This window comes from Triturus cristatus, chromosome 5_2 (assembly GCF_964204655.1).
Source record: "Triturus cristatus chromosome 5_2, aTriCri1.1, whole genome shotgun sequence".
In the NCBI taxonomy this organism is placed as follows: Eukaryota; Metazoa; Chordata; class Amphibia; order Caudata; family Salamandridae; genus Triturus; species Triturus cristatus.
The window spans coordinates 972,138,829-972,160,500 of record NC_140588.1 but is presented as its reverse complement, the minus strand read 5'-3'; the positions used below and the strand labels follow the sequence as shown (position 1 = coordinate 972,160,500).

The following is a 21,672-nucleotide window of genomic DNA, read 5'->3' as shown; positions in this document are numbered from 1 at the left end:
CAATAAGGCACATGTTGGAAAGCTGTGTACTGCACACTTTGTTGTTGTTGCATATATTGTAAAAATGCAAATAAACAGAAATAAAAAAATAAAAAAAGCATCAGGGAGGTAATGAGGAAGATATTATGCCTGTGTGAAAAACCGGTGCTGTACATACTCATAAGAACACACACAAAGTCAAATTGAGTTTTCACGATGAGAGGGTGAATGAAAAAGCCTTTTATTTGAAGGGCACATTGTGAAAAATGTTTCCGCAAAGCGAGAAATACTTCTCTGGGCACACAAAATTGTAAGATGTGCAAATGCAAACTTATGCTATTCTTATTTATACAGGGTGTCTAGTGTGATGTTGTAATAATACTCATGGTAGTCTGAGTACTGCTACAGAGGTGTAAAAATCTGACTTTTTAAAAATATACATGTTAATTGTGCCCTCCCTGGTTTTATGGAGAAAGTACAACATGAGTAGGAGGAACAGATACGTTCCATCGAACCTTAGTCCCGTAACCTGTGGGGTGGTCACATGGAGTGTGACATCCCCTTAGTCAGCCGACTGGTCACGTGACGGCGGTCATGTTACAAGTGAACCCTGAGCCAGAAGACCAGGCTCTCTTGCTTTTTCTGTCTCCCTCTCATACTCTGTCTCTCTTTCTCTCTCAGCCCCAAGCAAGCTGAGGCACCCAAAGTGTGCATATGTTACACAAATATTAGGCACCAGCCTGTTCCTGCCTGGAAAAACCCTCACCTATGGAGACCCTACATAATAACAGGGTGTACCGTGAGCAGAACATGCCCGGGTTTGTTGCACCCCCTGCTCAGGAGCGTTGTAATGAAGGGTGCTGCAATGTACCCTGTCAGGACCCTAATAGTGTTGCAGTGCTGTATGTTGCACTAGGCGGTTTTTCTGCCTACAGGTGCCTACAACATTATTCCACACTTGCTCATATAGGGCTGCTATAAAACCAAATAAGATGTACCCCTATGGCATTGTACAATTGTGAGGGTTGCATTCCAGGCTTAGGCCCACGTGATCGGGTAACTGACTAAAATGATGTCTCAACCAAGGTCATGTGGTCTTCTGGGTCAGGATTCACTTGTGACGATCACTACCGTCATGTGAACGGTCGGCTGACTAAGAGGATGTCACACCCCACGTGACAACCCCACAGGTCACTTGACTAAAGTGATGTCCTTCTCCACGGAGCCACCCCACAGGTCACATGACACACACAGTCCTGTAACACAGATGTGACATTGCATCCGAGGTGGGCCCCCAGGGCCCCAGAAGTCCCGTCCACAGAATTGACGTCACTTCCGGGGTGTGATCACTGTCATTTACAGTTTGATGGAAGATATCAGTTTCTTCTACTAACATGTATGTGCCCCAATCCGCATCCAGAACAAGACAGGGTTATTACTCTGTTATGTCTCAATTTATTTTAACAAATGTCTCCTTCAGGCTGACTGTAATTCCCGTGTAGTTTTGTGTTGTTGCCTAATGCCCTCTTGTTCTGTTTTCCTCTTTTTGTTTTTTTTTTCTTTTTTTACATTTTGTAACCTTCTTCAATCAAGGGACACGAAACTCAAACTGAGTTTGGGTTGGTCAAAGGCCACGCATATTCTGTGACTGCAGTTCGGAAGATGACTCTTGGACGAACGCTCCTATGTTCTAAATCTGAAAAAATCTTCATGATTAGATTGAGAAACCCCTGGGGAAATAAGGAGTGGAGCGGTCCGTGGAGTGATGAGTAAGGGACATTTGATTATGAACTTGTTCTACAATGGATTTTGCTCATGCATTGAGTTCCTAAAGCTTATTTCTAGTAACTGATGATATTTTGTAAATTTGTATCTCTGGGGTGTAGACAACAAAATCCATATTTTGGCTATAATCCCATTGCCATTTTGGAATCTAATATGCAACTGATGAAAATGATACACTAAGGGCCAGATGTATGACGCTAAGGAATACTGATTCATGAACTGCAGTGCTTACTTAGTTGCAAATTCAGGAAGCACTATTTGGTATGTACAATTGTGTTGTTATACCTTTACTGATTCAATGCGATGCCCATTCGCTGTTTATAGAATCGCAAATAGCGATTTGGTAATAGCAAATCAAGTAGCAAATACCAGAAGTTGCTTTCGGGCAGAGAATGATGATCTCACAAACAGGAAGAGGTGTACCACAGGCTTATAACACAGGAGAACATTCAGACTGGTGATGGCCACTTCTGTCCATTTTGAATCTACCCTTGGAAACCCACCAGTCTAGCCAGAACCCAGAAAAGGATAGGAGATTTGGTGGGAGAAAAAGAAAATTACAATTATCGGAAAAAGAATTAGAAATGTTTACAGAAGAATGTGTAGCTCATCATGCTGCCTTGTTTGGGAAAATATCACTCCCGGTGGCTGACTGATGAAACATACAGGAGTTGATTATCTCTCTGGCGGTGATCCAGAGATCATTAGAGGAAATCAGACAAAGATGGTATGATCTCCGATCAAGGAAAAAAGAGAAGTTGGCAACCCACATACATGAGACCCATGCTACAGGAGGAGGCCCTCCAACTCAGCCTGCAACAACCCCTTTGGAGGAACTCAGAGTCTACCCTAGAGCCAGAGTGTGTGTCTGGTTTCAGCAGCATAGACACTTTTGCAGGCTACAGAAACATCTCAAACATACATTTTCAGTTTTAGTAACACATATTCATTGCAGTGTGGGTGTTAACTTTGTAATATTGCTATGCCTGGAAACTCCTTTCCTACATATAATATTTTTTAAACAGAAATAAAAGTTTTATATTTATCCTAGTAGTGCCTTATGGGAGATATATAGAGCCAGATGTACGACGTAGTTTTGCATGTACAAACGGGTTTGCGACCCGTTTGAGCATGTAAAATCACTGTGGGCCATGTACAAAGCCTATTTAGCAAGTCGCAAATTATTTGTGACTCGCTAAATAGGTTTTGCGACTCACTATTAGGAAGGGGTGTTCCCTTCCTAATAGCAACCGCAGAGCCATGTATGAATGTTTTGCAACCGCAATTGCGGTCGCAAAACACTCGCAAATTACCGCCCTCTTCAAGAGGGTGGTAATGGAGTCACAAAGGGGTAGGGGTCCTTCCCCTTTGTGACTGGTTCCAAAAATATTTAAGGGCAGGCGGGACCACTGCCTGCCCTAAAAAATGAAACAAAAACGTTTCATTTATTTATTTATTTTAAAATGCATTCCCTTTTCCTTTAAGGAAAACGGGTTGTATTAAACTGCTTTATTTAAAAGCCGTCCAAGACATGATCTGCTGAGCCCAGCAGGCCACCATCCCTGGGAAGGCCTGTCATTCCCAGTGGGCTCACAAATTGCGAGAGGCTCATTAATATTCATGAGCCTCGCAATTTGCGACCCCATTGGGAATCGCAAACAGTGTTGTACATGCAAAATAGCGCCTCGCAAATTGAGTCGCAAATAACTCACAATTTGCGAGGCACTGTTTTGCATGTCGTACATCTGGCCCATAGTACTCTATTGCAAGCATCTTTAGAAGATACCAATCTTTATTTACATAACTTAAAACAAACCAACATATACCTTCTGCTAATCCTACATATAATTTCTAAATTGCATTTGTACATAGATATTTATGCGCAAACAGATCAGAATCCGAGGGGCAGGAAGAATCTGAAAGGTGCATTGTAGAAAGGAATGAGTCCAACATCCCAAATAAAAAAAGTGGATTCTATGACAGAGGCAAATGAATAATTTATGTGGCCAGTTACACCAGGAAAATATGACAAAGTCGTAGACATCCTAATTATTTTGCACATATTGATGTGTTGAATCACTACAAATCACCTTGCACAATCTAATTTAACACTTTCACCCCATACCGTAGATTTGCAGGTGGAAATGTGTCACTATAGTGGTGATGTTGCACGTGGGCTAGTGCAAGCTACTAATGCTGTTGAAAGTATGCAAACCAGTCAAATAACAATAGTCACATATGGGTCATATATGACATACATGTATTGTTAAATTAGGACGTAAAAAGCCATCTCCAAAATCTCCAGTGGAAAGCCTTGATTAAATACCACTAGATCTGAACATAAATGAGTCATGTGTACTTCCAGGGTATTTTGTAACAATATCTGTAATTATATTAGTGGCATCAAAAAACACTTGTATGTTTAAAGAATTAGTATTTTACCTATTTCTAAATATATACTCATTGTCAGATGGAGGACATATAGAAACATGCGTTCCTTCAATATATCCTATGGCATGGAAATTGGGCTATCCGGTAAAAGTTCAATTTGGCGAACTGTAACCCCTGTGCTGTGGCAGGGAAAGTTAGATGACCGTTCATTCTCTGTAACATGGTATCCAGGAAAGTGCCAAAGAACCTGGAAAGGGCACTCCGTGAAACACTACGTGCAGCAGCAATGACACCTAGGTAACTCCCAGAGCCTATGAGAATTGATTCTGAGAGTGTTTCTCGCAGGCTGAGGCTTAATTTCAACTATTATATCTAGAATAATTGCACTATGTTGCCTGTATTTGTCATAAATGTTCTTTGTTTATTGGAAAAATTTAACTCCCAGTCTAAAAATCCATTCTTGTCTCTACCTCCTTTTTTACAAACCATAGAAAATCCACATCCTCCTCACTATCTCCTAAAAAGCTGCCGTTATCGAACACCCTGATGCATGTTATGCCAGTTTATATGTGTTGCACTTGGTTACCACCGGATTGAAGTTGGTGGTAAATTGCACATGCAAAATGCCCATTCTGTGACGTGTCACAATTCGCTAATCCTTTATACATTCAATTTGCGACTCGGTAACAGGAAATTGCAAAAAGCATTCGCAAACTCTGGTCACTAAAATAACAAATCCGTAAATTGTCGGTTTGGAAAAATACATAGGAAAAAAAGCCCATTTTTGTTGTCGCTAACCAGTTTGCAACTGGTGACGATTTGCAAACGCTTCGTACATCTAGCCCTAAGTACCAATTACAAGTGGCCTGTTTTTCTCACATAATGCCCACCACCCACCCTCCATCACTCTAACCCCAACTTAACAGGGGTGTCAGTAACACTAGAGATGGAATACCAAGTGGATTACAAGCTATACCCTGAGGGTATTCTCAGAAGTGAGAACTCTACAAATGTAGTATTTACAATAGGAAATATAATTCTAATTACTCGCATCATTGGGATTACATGGACACTAGTAATTCATTACCCTAAGCCATAGTCCTCCTCATCGCAGTCCTCACTGCTTAAGGAGAAGCCGCTCCCCAAGATCGTTTTCCCAACGCTATGTAAAGACCATATTATGCAAAACATAGTCTTTCTGTAACTTACATCACTTTGCCGTATAAATATCCTAAACAATCCCAAGATGGCCTGCAAGTAGCAAGCTGATTAGAATGAGTGACGGTGTCAAAAGAAGGGATGGAGAAAGGTTATAGGATTAGGAGCAATATGGCTCAGGGTAATAAAAGTAGTCGCTAAGTAATAAATTAATTACCCTTCAGCCCATCCTCCTCTTGCCAGTCCACACAGCTTGAGCATTTAGCGAAGCTCAGAATAATATCCCTCACAATTACAATTGGCTCCATACAAGGTTTATTAGTAGCAATTACTTCATTACTAACTTCAGGTTCCTGAACTAGAATTCCCAGAGATATATTTATCCAACTGTGACCTAGAGTGATTTATAAAATTATATGGTGTGTACCATGTGGCTACCCTGCAAATCTATTGCAATAAAATGCTGTATGCTCAGCCCATGAGTTACAAAATGCCCTCATAAAACGACCTTTAATATTGTCTGGAATGTGTCCCCCAACTGATCTGCAGGCTTGGCGTATGGTTTAGTTCTTTCTAAGTATAACAACAAAGCTCTAAAAATCCAGAGCGCTAGAAACATCAGATGAGTGTTTTAATACTGGTCACCGATCACTTCAGGAAGATGAAACCTGGAATGCCCTTTAGGTCTGGATTTAAATGACAAGGGCTCCCATCTCATCCAAGCTTCTAGCAGATATGATGACACTGGAAAGGCTAGTTTATCAAAATGTTAGGACATTCCAGGCCAATATAAAGGTTCAAATGGCTTCTGCTGAAGACCTGTCTGAAATACAAAGGTTCCATACTGGTACTGGATTGGGAACCAATGGCCTCTTGGGCCTGAATGTTTTAAGGAGCTTAAAAGCAGATTTCAGCACCTTGGACAATTCACCTCTAAAGTCTCTGAAACCTCTACTGGCTGCACACTGGGATGCTAGGGTGGTGGGAGTGAGCTTTCTAAAAGCCAACCCTTAAGTCCAGGATATTATAAGGATCATATGCAGCTGCATCTAAATCTTTCTGTAAACACAACTTCTAGAAAATAACCCAATGCTTCTAATAGGATGACAAAGAGGAGAGCTGTTATGAAGCTTGTGTGCTCCGGGCTACTTCCTTTGCTATGAACATCTCGATTTCTGAAGAATGAATCTCTTAATTTTCAGACTGAGACGTAGTGAGAGAATTAGAAAGGAGTCTGTAATCGGATACAGAAGAGGTGGATGGTTCAAGGAAAGTTGGAAAACATCGCTCACGGACAACCAAACTAATAGAGTGAACCACAAGCGATATGGCCAAAATGGTGCCACCAGAATTACTATCACTTTGTCTGCTATTATCTTCTGCAGCTTCATCTGGATGAGGGGAATTGGCAGAACGGCAAATACTATCCTTTGAAGCCAAGCAACTAACAGGGCATCCACTACCCAAGCACAAGGACAGAGTCTCCATGCAGAATTTGAGAAGCAGGAGACTGAGTGAGGAAGTGAAGAGGTCCAGGCAGGGACTGCCGCACTCAGCAGTTATCTCCTTGAACACCAATACTGTCAGGTGGTAAGACACTGAGGGAATGTTGCGACTCAGGTCCTCTTCCCGGAATGAACATGGCTTTCAGGCATAACAGATTTTCCTCCACCCAACTTCAAATACTGTGTGCTACACTGTCCAGCATCTTATTCCTGCCCTGCCCCCACTCGACAATTACTTTAAAATTGTCCAACTTGGTTTACAGAGCATGGGGAAAACTCCTGGGGGAGGTGTCTATCCTCAAGCAGTGAGGAATGGGACTAGGAGGATGGGTGGAGTGGTAATTCAGCTCAATCTGCATACAGAAGCCTGTAAGTGTTTACTACATGTTGAAGCGTTGTGTAGCAGTAGAAGAATGCAGCACTACACACACTACTGATGTACATGCAGTGTCCTATATGTTTATTCTTGCATTGCATAGTATCCAACAGACACTCCATGGGTTCAGACTCATGTATCGTCAACAACGTCCAGGGTTCCATGCAATTGTTCTTTAAGTGTTATACTAGAAATCTACAATCCTTTTGCTATTAAAGTTCTCAATTTTCATTGTTAACAAACATTATGGACCTACCTTGTTTACCACAGAGAAATAATTTTTCACATTGTAAAAAAAAATGTAACTGTAAAGGTTATTTTCATTCTATTCGAGCCCAACCAACCTGGAAAATAAACCCATATTACCTTGCTGAAATGTTCCCTTTTGCAAACAAACCTTTTTCTGCACACTGCCTCTGCCAGTTATTTGAGTAATAGCATGATACATTAATATCCTTACCACAAATTGTAAATATGATATTACTACAAATCTAGTGATACATTGGGAGAATATGCAGATGTATTGTGCCCTTTTGTTATTCTGAAATATTGGTACATTGCATTACCATTTACATCCTTTTTTGGTGGCACTGATCATGAATGTACAAAGTTGTATTTTACCACTTTGTATATGAAACAATACTTTACTCTACATACAAAAGTAGGACACAGACCAATACTTTCAACACATCTAGCCTATACAGGTCTGTAACTGTTTTCTGATAAATATATCTGAGGCAAAGCAATATTTATAGTGTTAAATAAGGACATGCGTAATATAAATTGCTGTAAAAGTTACAAGCAAAAAGGTCCATAGACCTTTACAAAGAATAACAAAGTTGCCCACTTTCGCAAACCCCGATTGCTAGGTTATGAAATATGTAAAACACTTTACTCCACTCCTTTGTCAAAATGAGGCCATCTCTGATGCACAGTATGTAACGTCCTAGAAACATGACTGGCATACTGTGCATCTTTCACCTCTGAATAATATTGTAACTATTTTCTTACCCATTACTTTTAACATATTCCCGCCAAAGCGGAGTGCGTATCAGTGCTTCTTAACACTACATGTGGAAGACTTTGCAGAGCCAACGCTGTTACATTTTCAAAAGTATTGATATACTATTTGCAACAAATGTAGCTCCATCTGCCATGAATGGTACCTGGCGAACACATGAGAGCAAAGGAGGAGGTGAAATGGAGAATCCGGCCCCATTACTAAGAAGCCTTTCATCTCTGGACGCCTGGTATCTTCCTCTGCATTGCTGAGATCCCTGTCTCTACTCTATTCTCAAACGTTGAAAGACTGTCAGGCCTTTGAGGATCCTCTGTTTTTATTGCTGAACCAGTAGACTGCACAGCTCTGGTGATCTTCTAGTGCACCCAAAGTGCACCCTAACCCCTAGTGTAGGGTGTTTATGACCCCTTGCAGTGATATAGGAAGATTGGCAGTTGGTAGTAGCTGATTTCATATTGGAGGGACAAGAACCGTTTTCCTGAACTTCTGGAGAGGGTCTACAAACCCTCTGGTGAAAAATCAGTTTAGTATTAGATCAATCATACCCTCTTGCAGGGATTTGGTGGGTCTTCGCAAATAGCATGCATGTGCTGTGTTAGTGTGTTACATTCTTGGGTGCCCATATGCAGTGTAGACGTGGTGCTGTACTAGGTTATGGTGACTGGCGCCCAAGATGGTGTTGCTCCACGTTCTTTCTGAATCTTACACCCTGTGTAGCTTGTCTTTGCAAAGCCCAGTGGCTGATCAGGAAGGGTTGGGTAATTAGCTTTCTTACTCTGCCAGGCCATCGCACTGCTGATGAACAGATTGTCATCAACCACTTTGGCTGTCTGGGTGTCTGTTTTCAAATTCAGCTAGCACCAACCTATCTCTGCTTGGGAGTTCAGCTCGGTGCATTGTGGAATATACAACCCACTGGTCTCCTTGTTTGGCATGGTCCGGAAGCTGTTTTCTTATGATAGCCTATTCCTGTACCTTATCAGAGTGACAAGGCCCAGTATGAGGTGCCTCATTTTTGAATGCGGAACACCCTTTGGTTGACTTTGGCTTCTCACCATTGCTTTCTTGAACTATATGGTATTGTCCAACTAGAATCATCACCTTACATCTATCTGGACATCAACATATTTTTGTATCATCAGTGCAGAGACATGCCTTAGTAGAATACTATATTTTTGTTCTTCTCAAAGCTGGGACCAGTGGTAAGTGCTCGAGCCTGCTGCTGTTCCTGCTGGAAATATTGAAACTACACTCCTCTGGAGATTAGAGGCACTGCCTGACTGAGCAGAGCGAGGTTCATTGGACAGAAACTGACATGGAGAATAACTGGGGTTTAAGAACATAACCTAGGACCACCCGGTTTCGAACAGGAGCTGAACGAGTATACATGAACACTCGCATCATCTGTTAGCATTAACGCCTTGAGTACCAAACCTGATGGTGATCTCTAGTAGCCATTTTACCTTCAAGTTGTGGGAACCTCTATCAGCCAGTTTATAGGCCAAGACATAAATAATATTTATTTCTTTGAAATCTAGATTCATTGGATGTGTCCCGCGGAGGCTAGCCACCATGATTTGAGCCATCCAAGTCAATCTGGTTATATCAAGCTTTATAAGTGTGGTAGGACCATAACCCTCAAACCCAGGGTTCCCCGTTGCCAGTGGGATATAAGAGATTCAATAGGTGCTGTGAAGAGCTCTGTTTCCGACCAGGACTAAACATTTCTGACCATGGCCAACCATGAGCCAGATGCAGCCCATATGTTTGTGATGTTAGTGCTAAGTTACTTTTCAGCACCAGTAGCTTCAATGTTCTTATATTGACAAGTTAGAGCCGTGTCAAGAGAAACCTGACGAGTGGATGCCAGTTTGGAACATTTACAATGTAGAACTAGAAGACTTGATGACTTGATGATTAAACGGTTTGAACAGATTTGTATATAAAAAGAGGATATATATACATTCATGCTACATAAATTTGAATGCCAGAATGCTATGGAGACATCTGATATCTTTTTTGGGTACGTTTGGAAATGACAATTATTTTCTAAGATCTAGTTCAAAATAGGAGACCACAGTGCCTGCAGGATAAATAAACCGCCCAAACCACCCTCTTCGGTCAGCCAATGATCATAATCTGGTGATTCCCAGGATTAAGAAAACACTTTCTGCAGGCACAGCGTTTAGCTATATTGTGGGAAAACACTGAACACATTATTGCATACCCTAAAAAAGATTTCCTCACACCTTCCTTTCAGAAAACCTACTTTCTGTTTAATAGTGATCTAGAGTGAGATTGTGCAATGACTTTGTTAGCTCACAGAGCAGTTCATGCTCTACAGGAATCACTAACATACAGAAGCAGATTTAGTCAACAGAGTCCATTGTAATTTGAATGCACCACTAGATTGATTGGATGGGCCTACATCCACTTCCTTATTGCTTCTAACCTTTAATTGCCTGGTGCTCCAGACACAGAGATTTAGATAAGAGATGTTTCTCAATGGTCAACCAATGCAATTTGTCCGAATGCAGTTACATATGTCATTCCCTTAAGGCCGAATATCAAATGAATAGCTGCATTCTGCAGCACATGAAATGTTGACAGTCCCACTTTGCAAATGCCTAAGTAGAGGCTTTTACAATAATCCAGTCTTGAAAGGATTAATGCTAATATTTTTCGACCCTTCTAACGTCAAAATGAAGATTTTTTTTTTTTATCAGCAGCTTAAGTTGCGGAACAATCTTATATCTGCATCACAGATTGCAAGTTGTGTGACATATGCTGGGCACCTTTTGCCAAGACTAATAAACCCTATTCATTCTGGACTAGATCTTTAATACCTTCCACAGATGTTCCTTGTGTTTTACAAGACAAAGGGTTCAATTTACAGACTTGCTGCAACATAAAGGGCCTTGTTTAGATTTTGGTGAATGGGATACTCTGTCACAAACTTTGCGGATATCACGTTTGGTGTATTACAAGTGTATTATAGCCTCTGGCACATAGAATCCAATGGATAGGATATCCACCATCTTAGTGATGGCGTATTATATCTAAATAAAGTCCAAAATCTTCCAAATCTTAGCCGATGCTATCAATCCAGCATTGTGGGATTGTCTGCTGGAAGAACGATCAGCAGGCGTCTTACCTTCCCATTATAAGTTTGTGATTATTTAGCTGACTGTAATTCGATAGGCAGATATCCTTCTGATGACTAATTTATTGCATCCAGTGGCAACCAGCAAATAGTACATTATTGATCACCTCTAATTCAGAACCACATACTTTAAAATACTCCTTTCATTAGAGATACAAACTCATTGTAACTAATGAATGAACAGAGCAGTTCGACTGGATGTTCATAACTTGCAAGTGGTCTGAACCAAACATTGGGCCAATTTAACGAATGCGGTGACACTTGACCAAAGAATATTGGGACTGGGGAAACATCACTGAATCTCTCTGCCTCAAAAATAAATATATCTATTCTCCTCTTACCCAGAACTCACATCCCACATTGTTATATAAGTAGCACTTCATTTTTTAAACTATAATGATCCTTGTAGAATGTTCCTTTACTCCTTTGAGCTCTGTCAATGACCCCCCCCAAAAAAGATGCTGAATAATGGATCACCCTCTCCTCTATGAAAAGTGTACCTTGCTAAGTGTTGTCCTATTGAATGTCTCAAGCTCTTTCCCTCCTTATAGATCTGGCCTCCTGAAACGTTGGCCCTGCCCGACAGGCACGAGTACAGCAACAATCTGTACTGCTGTGCAAATTATGCTAATTTGCACAACACTTTTTGCTTTTTCACTATCTTTAAGCGACAAACATATACATGGTTTTCCTTAATGACATTGTTTGTTCTGTGATTCATGGTGGGAACAGTAATCTTGTGAAATGTTGTTTTCTTCAAAGCTCAGAAGAATGGAACAGCGTGAGCAAGTCTGAAAGATCACGCGTGGGACTCACGGTAAAGGATGATGGTGAATTCTGGTGAGGACGGAAGCCTTTCTGGACAACATTCAGATACCAAAATTAGGCATAGACCTCAAAATATAGATTAATAGAGCGAAGGAAGTATCGAAATGGAATATGTAATTGGTATTGATTTTTCCCTTCAGTTTGCACCCACTATACTTATTAGGGGACACTTATGTTTTATACATAATGTGTTACATAAAGGCGTCTACAACGGTGTTTGGAATGTAAAGGGGGGGGGTTGTCTTTAAAAACAATGCGACTGAAAATTCTTCATGTCTTTCAGTGTAAAATCCAAATATTTATATGTCACAATAATATTTTAAGTTGCACTTGCCATTGGAAAACATCTTTCTGAATTGTGTCTTATTATGTTTTTATTAATTTTAAACCTCAACAAAGCTTCCCGGTTTAGCTAATCAAGACATAAATTAACTTTCTTGGCACGTACCATAGAGATACCTTATTCCACTTTAACCCTCGTCTTGTGTTTCTATTGCTGTTTAATAAAGCTTTGCATGTCCATAACCCTTGCTGGGGCATACCTCCACTCCTGAATGTGTGTATGCCTTCACTAGTTCCCCACCAATGTGGATTAGAATCTTCTTCTTTCATGCTAATGCTACTTCCTGTTACCCCAGCCCTGTGCTTTTCAGTTATGTTTTTATGGTTTTGTCTCCATTTCTTGTCCTCCTTCAGCTTGAGCCCCTTATGTTACACCGTTCTGGTTTTAACAAGCCATGCATGTTGTGCCACAGGTGTATACAGAAACTGAGCTCTCCGTATCGATTGTGGGGACCAGTGACCCCATAGGTCTGCGTGCTGCTGTTCATCCAAACTTCCAAAGGAACTGCCAGGTGAGAGGCTTGTTTTCATCATTAAAAGTCAAGGAGTGAGTACAGGGGTTTGCAAACTGGGGATGGTACTATGATTCCTTTATGAAAGTGAGGCAGCAGGGTCACCCTTACTCGCCAGACGCTTATGGCATAAATAACCCTGGGAAGGATAACCACAAGAAATTTTCCATACGTAAGCAACAACTTCTGCCAGTCAGGTCCTGCCGTCATTTTCAGGGAAGGGTCCAACAAATCCCTAGATACCAAGGGCCATTCACTGACCAAATCCTTTCCCGCTCCTACCCTTGGGCTGAGACTTTTTTCTGATTTGGGTTTGGCAGGCATGAGCTAGAGCCAGCAGTGTGCTAGCTCATTACAGCAAGTGGTTGAGCTTGCTCCCTCCTTGAGTGCAGCTTGGGCTGTCCAGGCATAGCCCAGTCTAGTCAAGCTCTAGACGGGTGTTGCACTATGTAGTGGAGCATTACAATTACTTTTCTGCAGCCTCAGCCAATCCAGCTCCTTGCTCCATATTCTCCCATGCATTTGAGTTCAGCTCTGACACGGTGCAGAAGGTTGATGAGAAACAAGATCACAAAGTCAGCAATCAGGAAACCTAGTTGCGTAGAAGAAAAATAGGCTTGCGTCCAACAGCCCTCAGGCATGTTATCGTTTTGAACTGATCCACAAAAGGCACAAGAAGAAACACTGGCAGTGAAAAGCACTTACCAAAGCCAAGTCATTGTATGTAGTTAACCAGCATGCAAAGCCTTGTTGGGTTATCACACTGACAATGGATCAGCACCAGACAAAGGATAACGTGTCCTCCTCACTCGCCCTTCAGAGTAAGGACAGACTGGCTCTTGTGAGCTCTGGTCCATGTGCAAGCCTTGGCACAATTTGGGGTCACAGTTTGTATTTTATTCAACAGTTTCCTCTGGGTTTTGTTACTTCAGTGTTTCACTTTGTCCACCACCCTCTGGAAAGCTGTATTCAATGGAAAATTGCTCTGATATCTCCAAACCATCATCTTTGGAACTGATTAATCTTGAGTTCTTTGCTGCACTTAACTCACATACAAGATCCAGGTTTAAAAAACAAGCTGAGGAAGATTCTCTCTTCAAATGTGTCTCTCGATATTAGGATTGCGGATCTACATGCCAGGTGGACTGTTCTCACACCCTTGACAATGTCTCATGCACAGCTCCCGGTGACTTCAGTGCAGCTCTCATAGTACCTAATACAGTCCTAGCCTGAGAGGAAAAGAACCCACAGGACCAGCTCTCCTGTCTGTTCCATGACTTGTGGCTCCAGCCCAACCTCTCTGAGATGTGAGGAGAGGGATATGGAAGCACCCAGGCTCAAATTCATAGACAAGATTCCACAAGGTTTATTGTTGACAAAGCTGCCCAATCCAGATCTCCCTCCCTCGCTTGCATGCAGCCAGCTAATAAAGTTGGTTCACTCCAATACCAGGTTCCCAATATTGGATTCTTCCATTTTCCTCAGATCATGGAGAAAGTGAGTCATTGCAGATGGAGGGAGTGCATAATTCTACAAAGAGCTAATCTGAAACGTGCAACATGGGTTTTGATTGTGGTGTGGAAGGTGCCTCCCCTTCTGACATGTTATTAGAAAATGTCCATTTTCAGTGGAAATAGAAGGAGCAAGTGAATGTTCAGCTGCAATAATTCTTCACTAATAGTATGTGCATCTAGTGGGGAATATTAATTAATTTTCTAATGGCATTACTGGACCCTAAGCAGGCACATACCTAGACACAAACGTCTGAATTCGAATATTTCAACATTTAAGTGGGAAGTTTATCTGCAAATCAAGAGTAAGTTGGAAAATCAATATTCAAAATGGAGGCAGTGTATGTTCTACAAACCAGAGGACCTGAAAACAGCTCAAGGTTTTCATAGAAGAAAAACAAATGATGCTCAGAGTGGTGGGGTCACCTACTTGTAGTACCGGGTCAAGAACAGAAATAAGGAATGCTAAGCCAGTTACAGTTGAGTTATAGCCCGGGCATTAAAGCCACACTAAAGTGCACAGTGAGGAAAACTGGCACATGGCAAACATGACCAACTATTAGATAATATTGATAGTTTATGACCAGTTGCATGGCAATGCATGATGAGCTCATGTTAATTGGATCACAGCTACCTCCTTTCATCCTTTCCTGCCTAACATGCAGTTATTTGCACTTCCTTTTTTGCTGTCTTTTCTGCAGACGCACAGGTGAAGACAGGTATGCATTATACTAAGACTCCCAAAGTGACGTAAAACCATGACTACCATAAAATACTTGGCCAGCACTGTTCTTTAAAGTCCTATTGTTCTTATTTACTGTAGGATGACGTTTGATGACTGGTGTAAGAACTTCACCAATGTCGATATTTGTCGGATTATCAACACTTCATGTTTCACCATCCACAAAACATGGGAGAAGAACGTAGCACGTGGAGCTTGGACACAAAATGAAAATCCTCTATTAAACCGTTCTGGAGGGTGCGTCAACAACACCGCTACATTCCTGCAAAATCCTCAGGTTAGAGATAATTCACAACTTTAATTTACGACAATCCTGTACGATATCAATGGCAGTCTGTTAGACCTGGCATTCTTGGGTTGGGTTTCCCTTAACTTTTTGACTTCAGACCTCTTGTTTTTGCTGACAGTTTTTGCTGGCCTTAGGACTCTGCACACTTTACCACTGCTAACCAGTAAAGTGCTTGTGGTCTCTGCTCAAAACATGGTATCATTGGTTAATACCCAATTTGCATATTTAATTTAAGTACAAGTCCCTATAAAAGTGGCACTGTGTGTGCCTAGGACCTGTAAATTAAATGCTACTAGTGGGCCTGCATCACTGATTGTTCCACCCACTTAAATAACACTTTAAAAGTGTCTCAGGTCGGCCACTGCAGAGTCTTTGTGCGGTTTACATTGCCATTTTGACCTAGCAAAATAAACCGTTTGCCAGGCCCAAACTTTTTTTGATACGTATAAGGCACGCCTAAGGTAGGCCCTGGACAGGGCCCAAAGACCGGGTGCAGTGTATTTAAAATGTTGGACATGTATATTCAAGTTTTACAAGTCGTGGTCGTGAAAACCCCTTACATTTGTTTTTTACTACTGCAAGGCCTATCTTTCTCATAGGATAACATTGGAGTTGCCTTATTACATTTTATAAGTGTAATTTCCAAATAGGAAGAGATGACCATTCCCTGTTTGTCTCTGGAATTACAATTCAAAATCCTAACTTATGGTGAAGTTGGACTTTAAATTGCTATTCTGAAAAAGCCACTTTTAAAAAGTTGACATTTTCTTGCCTTAGTCATTTGGTGCCTGTAGTCTGTCTCTGCGCCACAGGTGTAGGTTGGGCTTTGTATATTCTTCCTAGACAGCCTTACACATTGGAAGCATAGGTATGACTGGATGGGTCATCGCTGGCAGAGCCCCGCTTACACTTGAATAGGCTGTATCCCATCTCCACACAAAGGTCTCCATACTCCCTATAGTTAGTCTGGAGCCAGGGAAGGCAGGGCATCTGTGCACTTCAAAGGCTTGCCTCTAGAAGCTTCTCCCCACTTCAAAGGCAAGACTGTGTATACAAGAAGGACCTCAGACACCAACTCTTCAGTACATTTCTGGCCCTGTTGGTACTCTACCAGGGAGAAGGACTGCTGTGCTGCTACAAGGACTGCCACTCTGCTGGACTGCTGCTCTAAAGGTACTGTTATCCTGCTGTGCTGACATGCTGCCCTCTTGCCTGGGAAAGAAGAACTGGACCTGCAACTTCATCTTGAACCCAGGGGCCGAGTGACTCAAAGGCCCAGTCTGCTGTGGACATAGATAGGCTCCCCAACCAGCTCCTGGACCCTGCTACAGCATGTTCCTGGCCCACAAGTGATGCCTCTCAGGTCCTAGAACTTTGAGATGGCTCACAAGCTCTTGAAATCCAGCTTTTGGACTCATCGTGATCCTGAATGAGCCAATTTGAACAGAAACTGCACCGCTCACAACTGAAGCTCAGCGCAAACAGTCACCAGCATGTCTCTTCGCTCAGCAGCATTAACAGCTAGTAGGGGACCGCCAACGTGAAGCTTCAGCCTGCCTGTCCACAAAACCCAGCCTGCTCTTTGCACCATGTTGCCTCCCGCTGGCGACACTCTCCTTGCTCCTCGTGTCCCTCTGCAATGGGAACTGGACTCTTGGCACACACAAAACTTGAAAAGGTAAACCTTCAGCCAGTCAATCTGGGACTGGGGCAGTTGGCCTGAACTTTTGAATCTGACCCGGTCCAGCGCAATCAGATAGCTGCTGTTGCCTATTTGTGCTTTTAGGTGCTATTTTCAAGTTCATTCTTTAAACATTCATAACTCTGGTTCGGATTGAATTTTTGTCGTTTTGATATTGTTATTTATTAAATTAAGCTCTATTTGTCTAACCTGGTGTGGGATCTTTTGTGTAGTGTTTTCACAGTTTTACTGTTTGAAGTGTTGCACAAACATTTTACACATTGCCTCTAAATTAAGCCTGACTGCTCTATGCCAAGCTACCATGGGGTTGAGCACAGGTTAATTTAAGGTTGGCTTTTGCCTCACCCTGATTAGAACTGGGGCTGCTGCTTGACCTGGGATCACACCCCAGTCAACCCAGTAACCCAATTTCTAACACAGTCCAAATGATCGTATACTCAGTCCCAGATTGACTGAAAACTTTGAATTTTCAGAAATTTGCAAAGGACATGCTAAATTCTATTAGAACATATGATGTAATATTTAGGCTGTGTTTGCAATTCAATTTGAAAGCAGAAGGAGAACAATTACAAAGAGACTGGTGTCTGTCTTTCTTTTCTTCCTTGTGATTGTTTGGACTTATTTTGCCCCTCGGATAAGCAAGCGGTGGAGCCCAGCGAGGGAGAGTGGCTTTTCTGTTACCTGCTCGCCCAGAGAGATACCGTAGCTCTGCAGCCATACATAGAAGCAACTTTTCCCACTGGTCATGTTGTCCCCCCTTTAGGTACATTTTCCTGATACTTGTAAAAGGCTAGAGATTGTTATAAACACACCAGTAGCCAGGTCGCACACTGTGCTTTGGAGGGATGGTGGATCCTTTCTCTGGTGAACTTCCAGTGGATCAACATGGATCAAGTGCTCGATAATTACAACTCTGGACCTCAACCATTGACTCAATTTCTCCCCACATCAAAGGTAAAAACACGTGCCCTGGCATACCCCAAACCTAAACATGTACAACTAAAAGGTATGCGAACTGAAGTCTAAATGGAGTAAGAAATATATTTATTTTTATTTTGATAAGGTTTTCTTGAGGACGATGAATCCCACAAGTTGTCTTGGTTCTGACAACAGAGCAGGTAGAAGTACAGCAAAAAGAACCAGCCTAAATAGGTGCTGAAAAAAGGCAAGTTTTAAGTTTCTTTCTTAAGCAGAATAAATTCAGCAAGAGTTTAAGATCCAGGGGAGTGTGTTCCACAGTTTACAAGTGAATACACAAAACATCTGCCTCCCCATGAGACTTGTTTGCCATAGGGTACTACCAAGGCTCTGGATGCAGAGGAGCACAGATGTCTTCTGGGTACATACCACTTAACTCCACTGCAAAGCTTTTGGACCTACCCTGCAGAGGGATTTATGGGCCAAACATGGTGCCTTAAAGGCTATTTGTTTGTTGGTCGGGAGCCAATAAAGTTCCTTTAGCACATGTGACACTGAGTGAAATTTGGGAATGTTTTTGGAAGCCGAACAGCTGCATTCTGCACAAGCTGAAGGCTGTCCAAAGTGCCCGAGTGAAGACCCTTGTACAGAGCATTTCAGTAGTCAAATCTAGCCAAAACCAGAGCAATGACTACTATTTTTGGTAGCTCGAACAGGATAAAGAGAATTTTGCTTAGCATTTTTATGATGAAGAAGCAGGACATAATGATTTTGCTAATCTGGCCTCTAATAGTGAGATTAACATTAAAAATTACCCCTAAATTCTTAACAATAGGCGCTGGTCTCAGGAGAGGTACAAGAGAAGAAGCCCAACAGGAGGAATTCCAAAACTAAGTGTCTTTACCAACAAGTAAAACCTCTGTTTTGTCTGAACTTAGCCTAAAACATTTAAGCCTCATCCGTTTGGTCACCTCACACATACATTTATTAAACCTCCTGGCAACCTCTTCATCGTTGCTCAAAATGGGGGCAACAATTTGAATATCATCAGCATAAGCAATAACAGTGAAGCCAAAGGATTTAATAAGTTTAACTAAAGGAGCAAGCTAAATATTATACGGTGTAGGGCTCAAAGAGGAGCCCTGTGGCACGCTGCAAAGTAACACGTATGGCTTAGGCTTAAAATCACCTGGACAATCCATCTGTCCATATTTGAAAGGAAGGGAACCAGAAGGTCAAGAGCTTTGCCGCAAGTCCCTATGTGGGCTAGGCGATCGATGAGGACCCCATGGCTCATTGTATAGAATGCCGCAGTCAAATCGACAAGACACACAGCTGCATTCCCCTCTTTGCCCAAAATGGTCCTAATCTCTTCTGAAGCTACCACCAAAGCTGTTTCCATACTGAGGTTACAATCTAAAATATAGAGAAATTGAAACATTGTCCATTTAGGAGCATTTGCTCGTTATCCTGAAGCTGTTCCCATCACAAGTGGATTGTTTGGGCATAATAAACTCTAATAAAAAATTCTAAAATCTATTTCCATCCGATGCTCATTGGCAAACTAAGGACTCTGAAGTAAGAGGGCATTATCCCAATTTCACTTTTCCTTCCCAATGAAGTTGTTAGTGTAAGTAATATCATGTTTTATAAATATTTTAATTTTTCATCGTCGAAGATTGAAAACTGTCACTTGTTACCTTTCCACTGGTGTTGAACATGGAGCTTATTCTTGCCTTAGAAACAATAACATGCAGACTGATCATCTGACGCTGCACCCGGGAGGACAATCTAAAGCTTCCTTAGAAGTCTCATGCCATGTCTTTAAATCATACATAGCTCCCTGCTCCATGAAAGAGTCAGGACGGCTTTAGATCGGGTACGTCCCACCTCCGGCATTAAATAAAAAGGTTTGACCCCAATTGATTAATCCAGAGCCTCCCGTTGCATCGCTGGCCTCCCGGCAAAAGCAATGCTGTTCTTGGAGGAAGTTTCCTATCATTACTGTTCTTGAAGATATTAGCTGCATGCTATCTTAGTATCCTACATCCCAAACATTAAAAAACATGCCTCCGATGGCTAAGGTCGGTTTGGTCTCTTCCCATTTATATTCCTCGTCTAACTTCTCCAAACATTTGTGTGCGAGGTAATTCTGTCATACTCTAATAACTGATTTAAGACTGCCTGCTTCCCAAGGTTTTGTGATAGCATGTAAGGTTTTTTCTCTAATACCATTAGTAAGTTATGTGACGGCGAAAAAGCTCAGATATGCAGCAGCCGCTAGCCCATTAGTGATTCTGTGCCCCGATTTCTGCCCTCCTATCGCATCACCATCTCTGCATTAAGTAATGTAAATTCCACTTTACCAAGGTTCAGATCAGCTTCTCCAGATGATCTGTCATAACCATCTTCAAAGGCCGATCCCTGTAATAGGAAAACCAATTCAGGCTGCCAATAAGACCTTGCTACATGTAGAGTGGGTGCCACAACACCTCAAAAAGGGCAAGTAATGCCCTTATTAAAAAAAATAGGATTTAAGCCCCGAGTCGATAAACGATCACCCTATCATACAACTACCCTCTGTGACAAAGGTCTGGAGAAACATCTTGCAGGCCAATCACGCAGAGGTAGGGAAGCATCTGAATGAAGGACAACAGGGTTCTGTTTGGGGCAGTGAATCTGTGCTAGTAGCCATTCTCAATTAGCTACAAACTTAACATGATGATAGACAGTGTGGAAGAATTCTGATTCATGTTCTCTCAGCAGCCTTTGATACAGTCAACCATGACACCCTGTTGAAACGCTTCAAAGTTCTAGGGTTGCATGGAAAAGTATTACTATTTGTTGCCTCCTTTCTTAAAAACACGATTTAATCAGTATATTTCCATCTTCTTCATTCTGTGATCCTTCTCTGCTATTTCGGGGTCTTGAAGGCTATCCTCAATTCTGGTTAATATCTACATCCAGCCACCATAAAGCCTGATACGCTCATTTGGGTTCATAACACTGGCATATGCGAATCAAGTGGGGCTGCTGCTGCTCAAGTCTCACCAGCAGTCTTTTAACTGCATTGGATGTTGCGAAACTGCTTAACAAGTGTCCAGCATTGGATATAGAGCAATTTTGAAAATCAAATAGTGACAAGACAGAGGTGCTAATTATTGATGCGGGCTCGAGACAAGGTCCATCTGAAACTTGGATCCGCTTCCATCCCAGTGGAGTTGGTCAAGAACCTGAAAGTGCTCTTTTCTCAGGAGCTGTCTTTCTGCCACTGATTCTGAAAGTCTGGGCCACGAAGCTTACCCGCAGTAAGACCCTGAGGAAAATCCACCCTTTTATCCACAATGAGAATTTTGTGTAGGTGGTGAGGTTCTGTATCTTATCCCACCCAGATAATGTATCATGCTATCTTTGTAAGCTTTTCAGATCAGCCATTTCAAAGCTGCAGCC

The 21,672-nt window shown here is 41.9% G+C and overlaps 1 protein-coding gene across 1 annotated transcript in view; it reads left to right on the top strand.

Moving 5' to 3' along the window:
- CAPN6 (calpain 6) overlaps positions 1-21,672 on the top strand; it is a 533,527-nt gene that overhangs the window by 363,215 nt on the left and 148,640 nt on the right. The window contains exons 6-8 of the mRNA XM_085608187.1: positions 1,573-1,748; positions 12,141-12,218; positions 15,395-15,590. Of these exons, the coding sequence (XP_085464313.1) occupies positions 1,573-1,748; positions 12,141-12,218; positions 15,395-15,590 (450 nt within the window). The remainder of the gene's footprint in view (positions 1-1,572; positions 1,749-12,140; positions 12,219-15,394; positions 15,591-21,672) is intronic.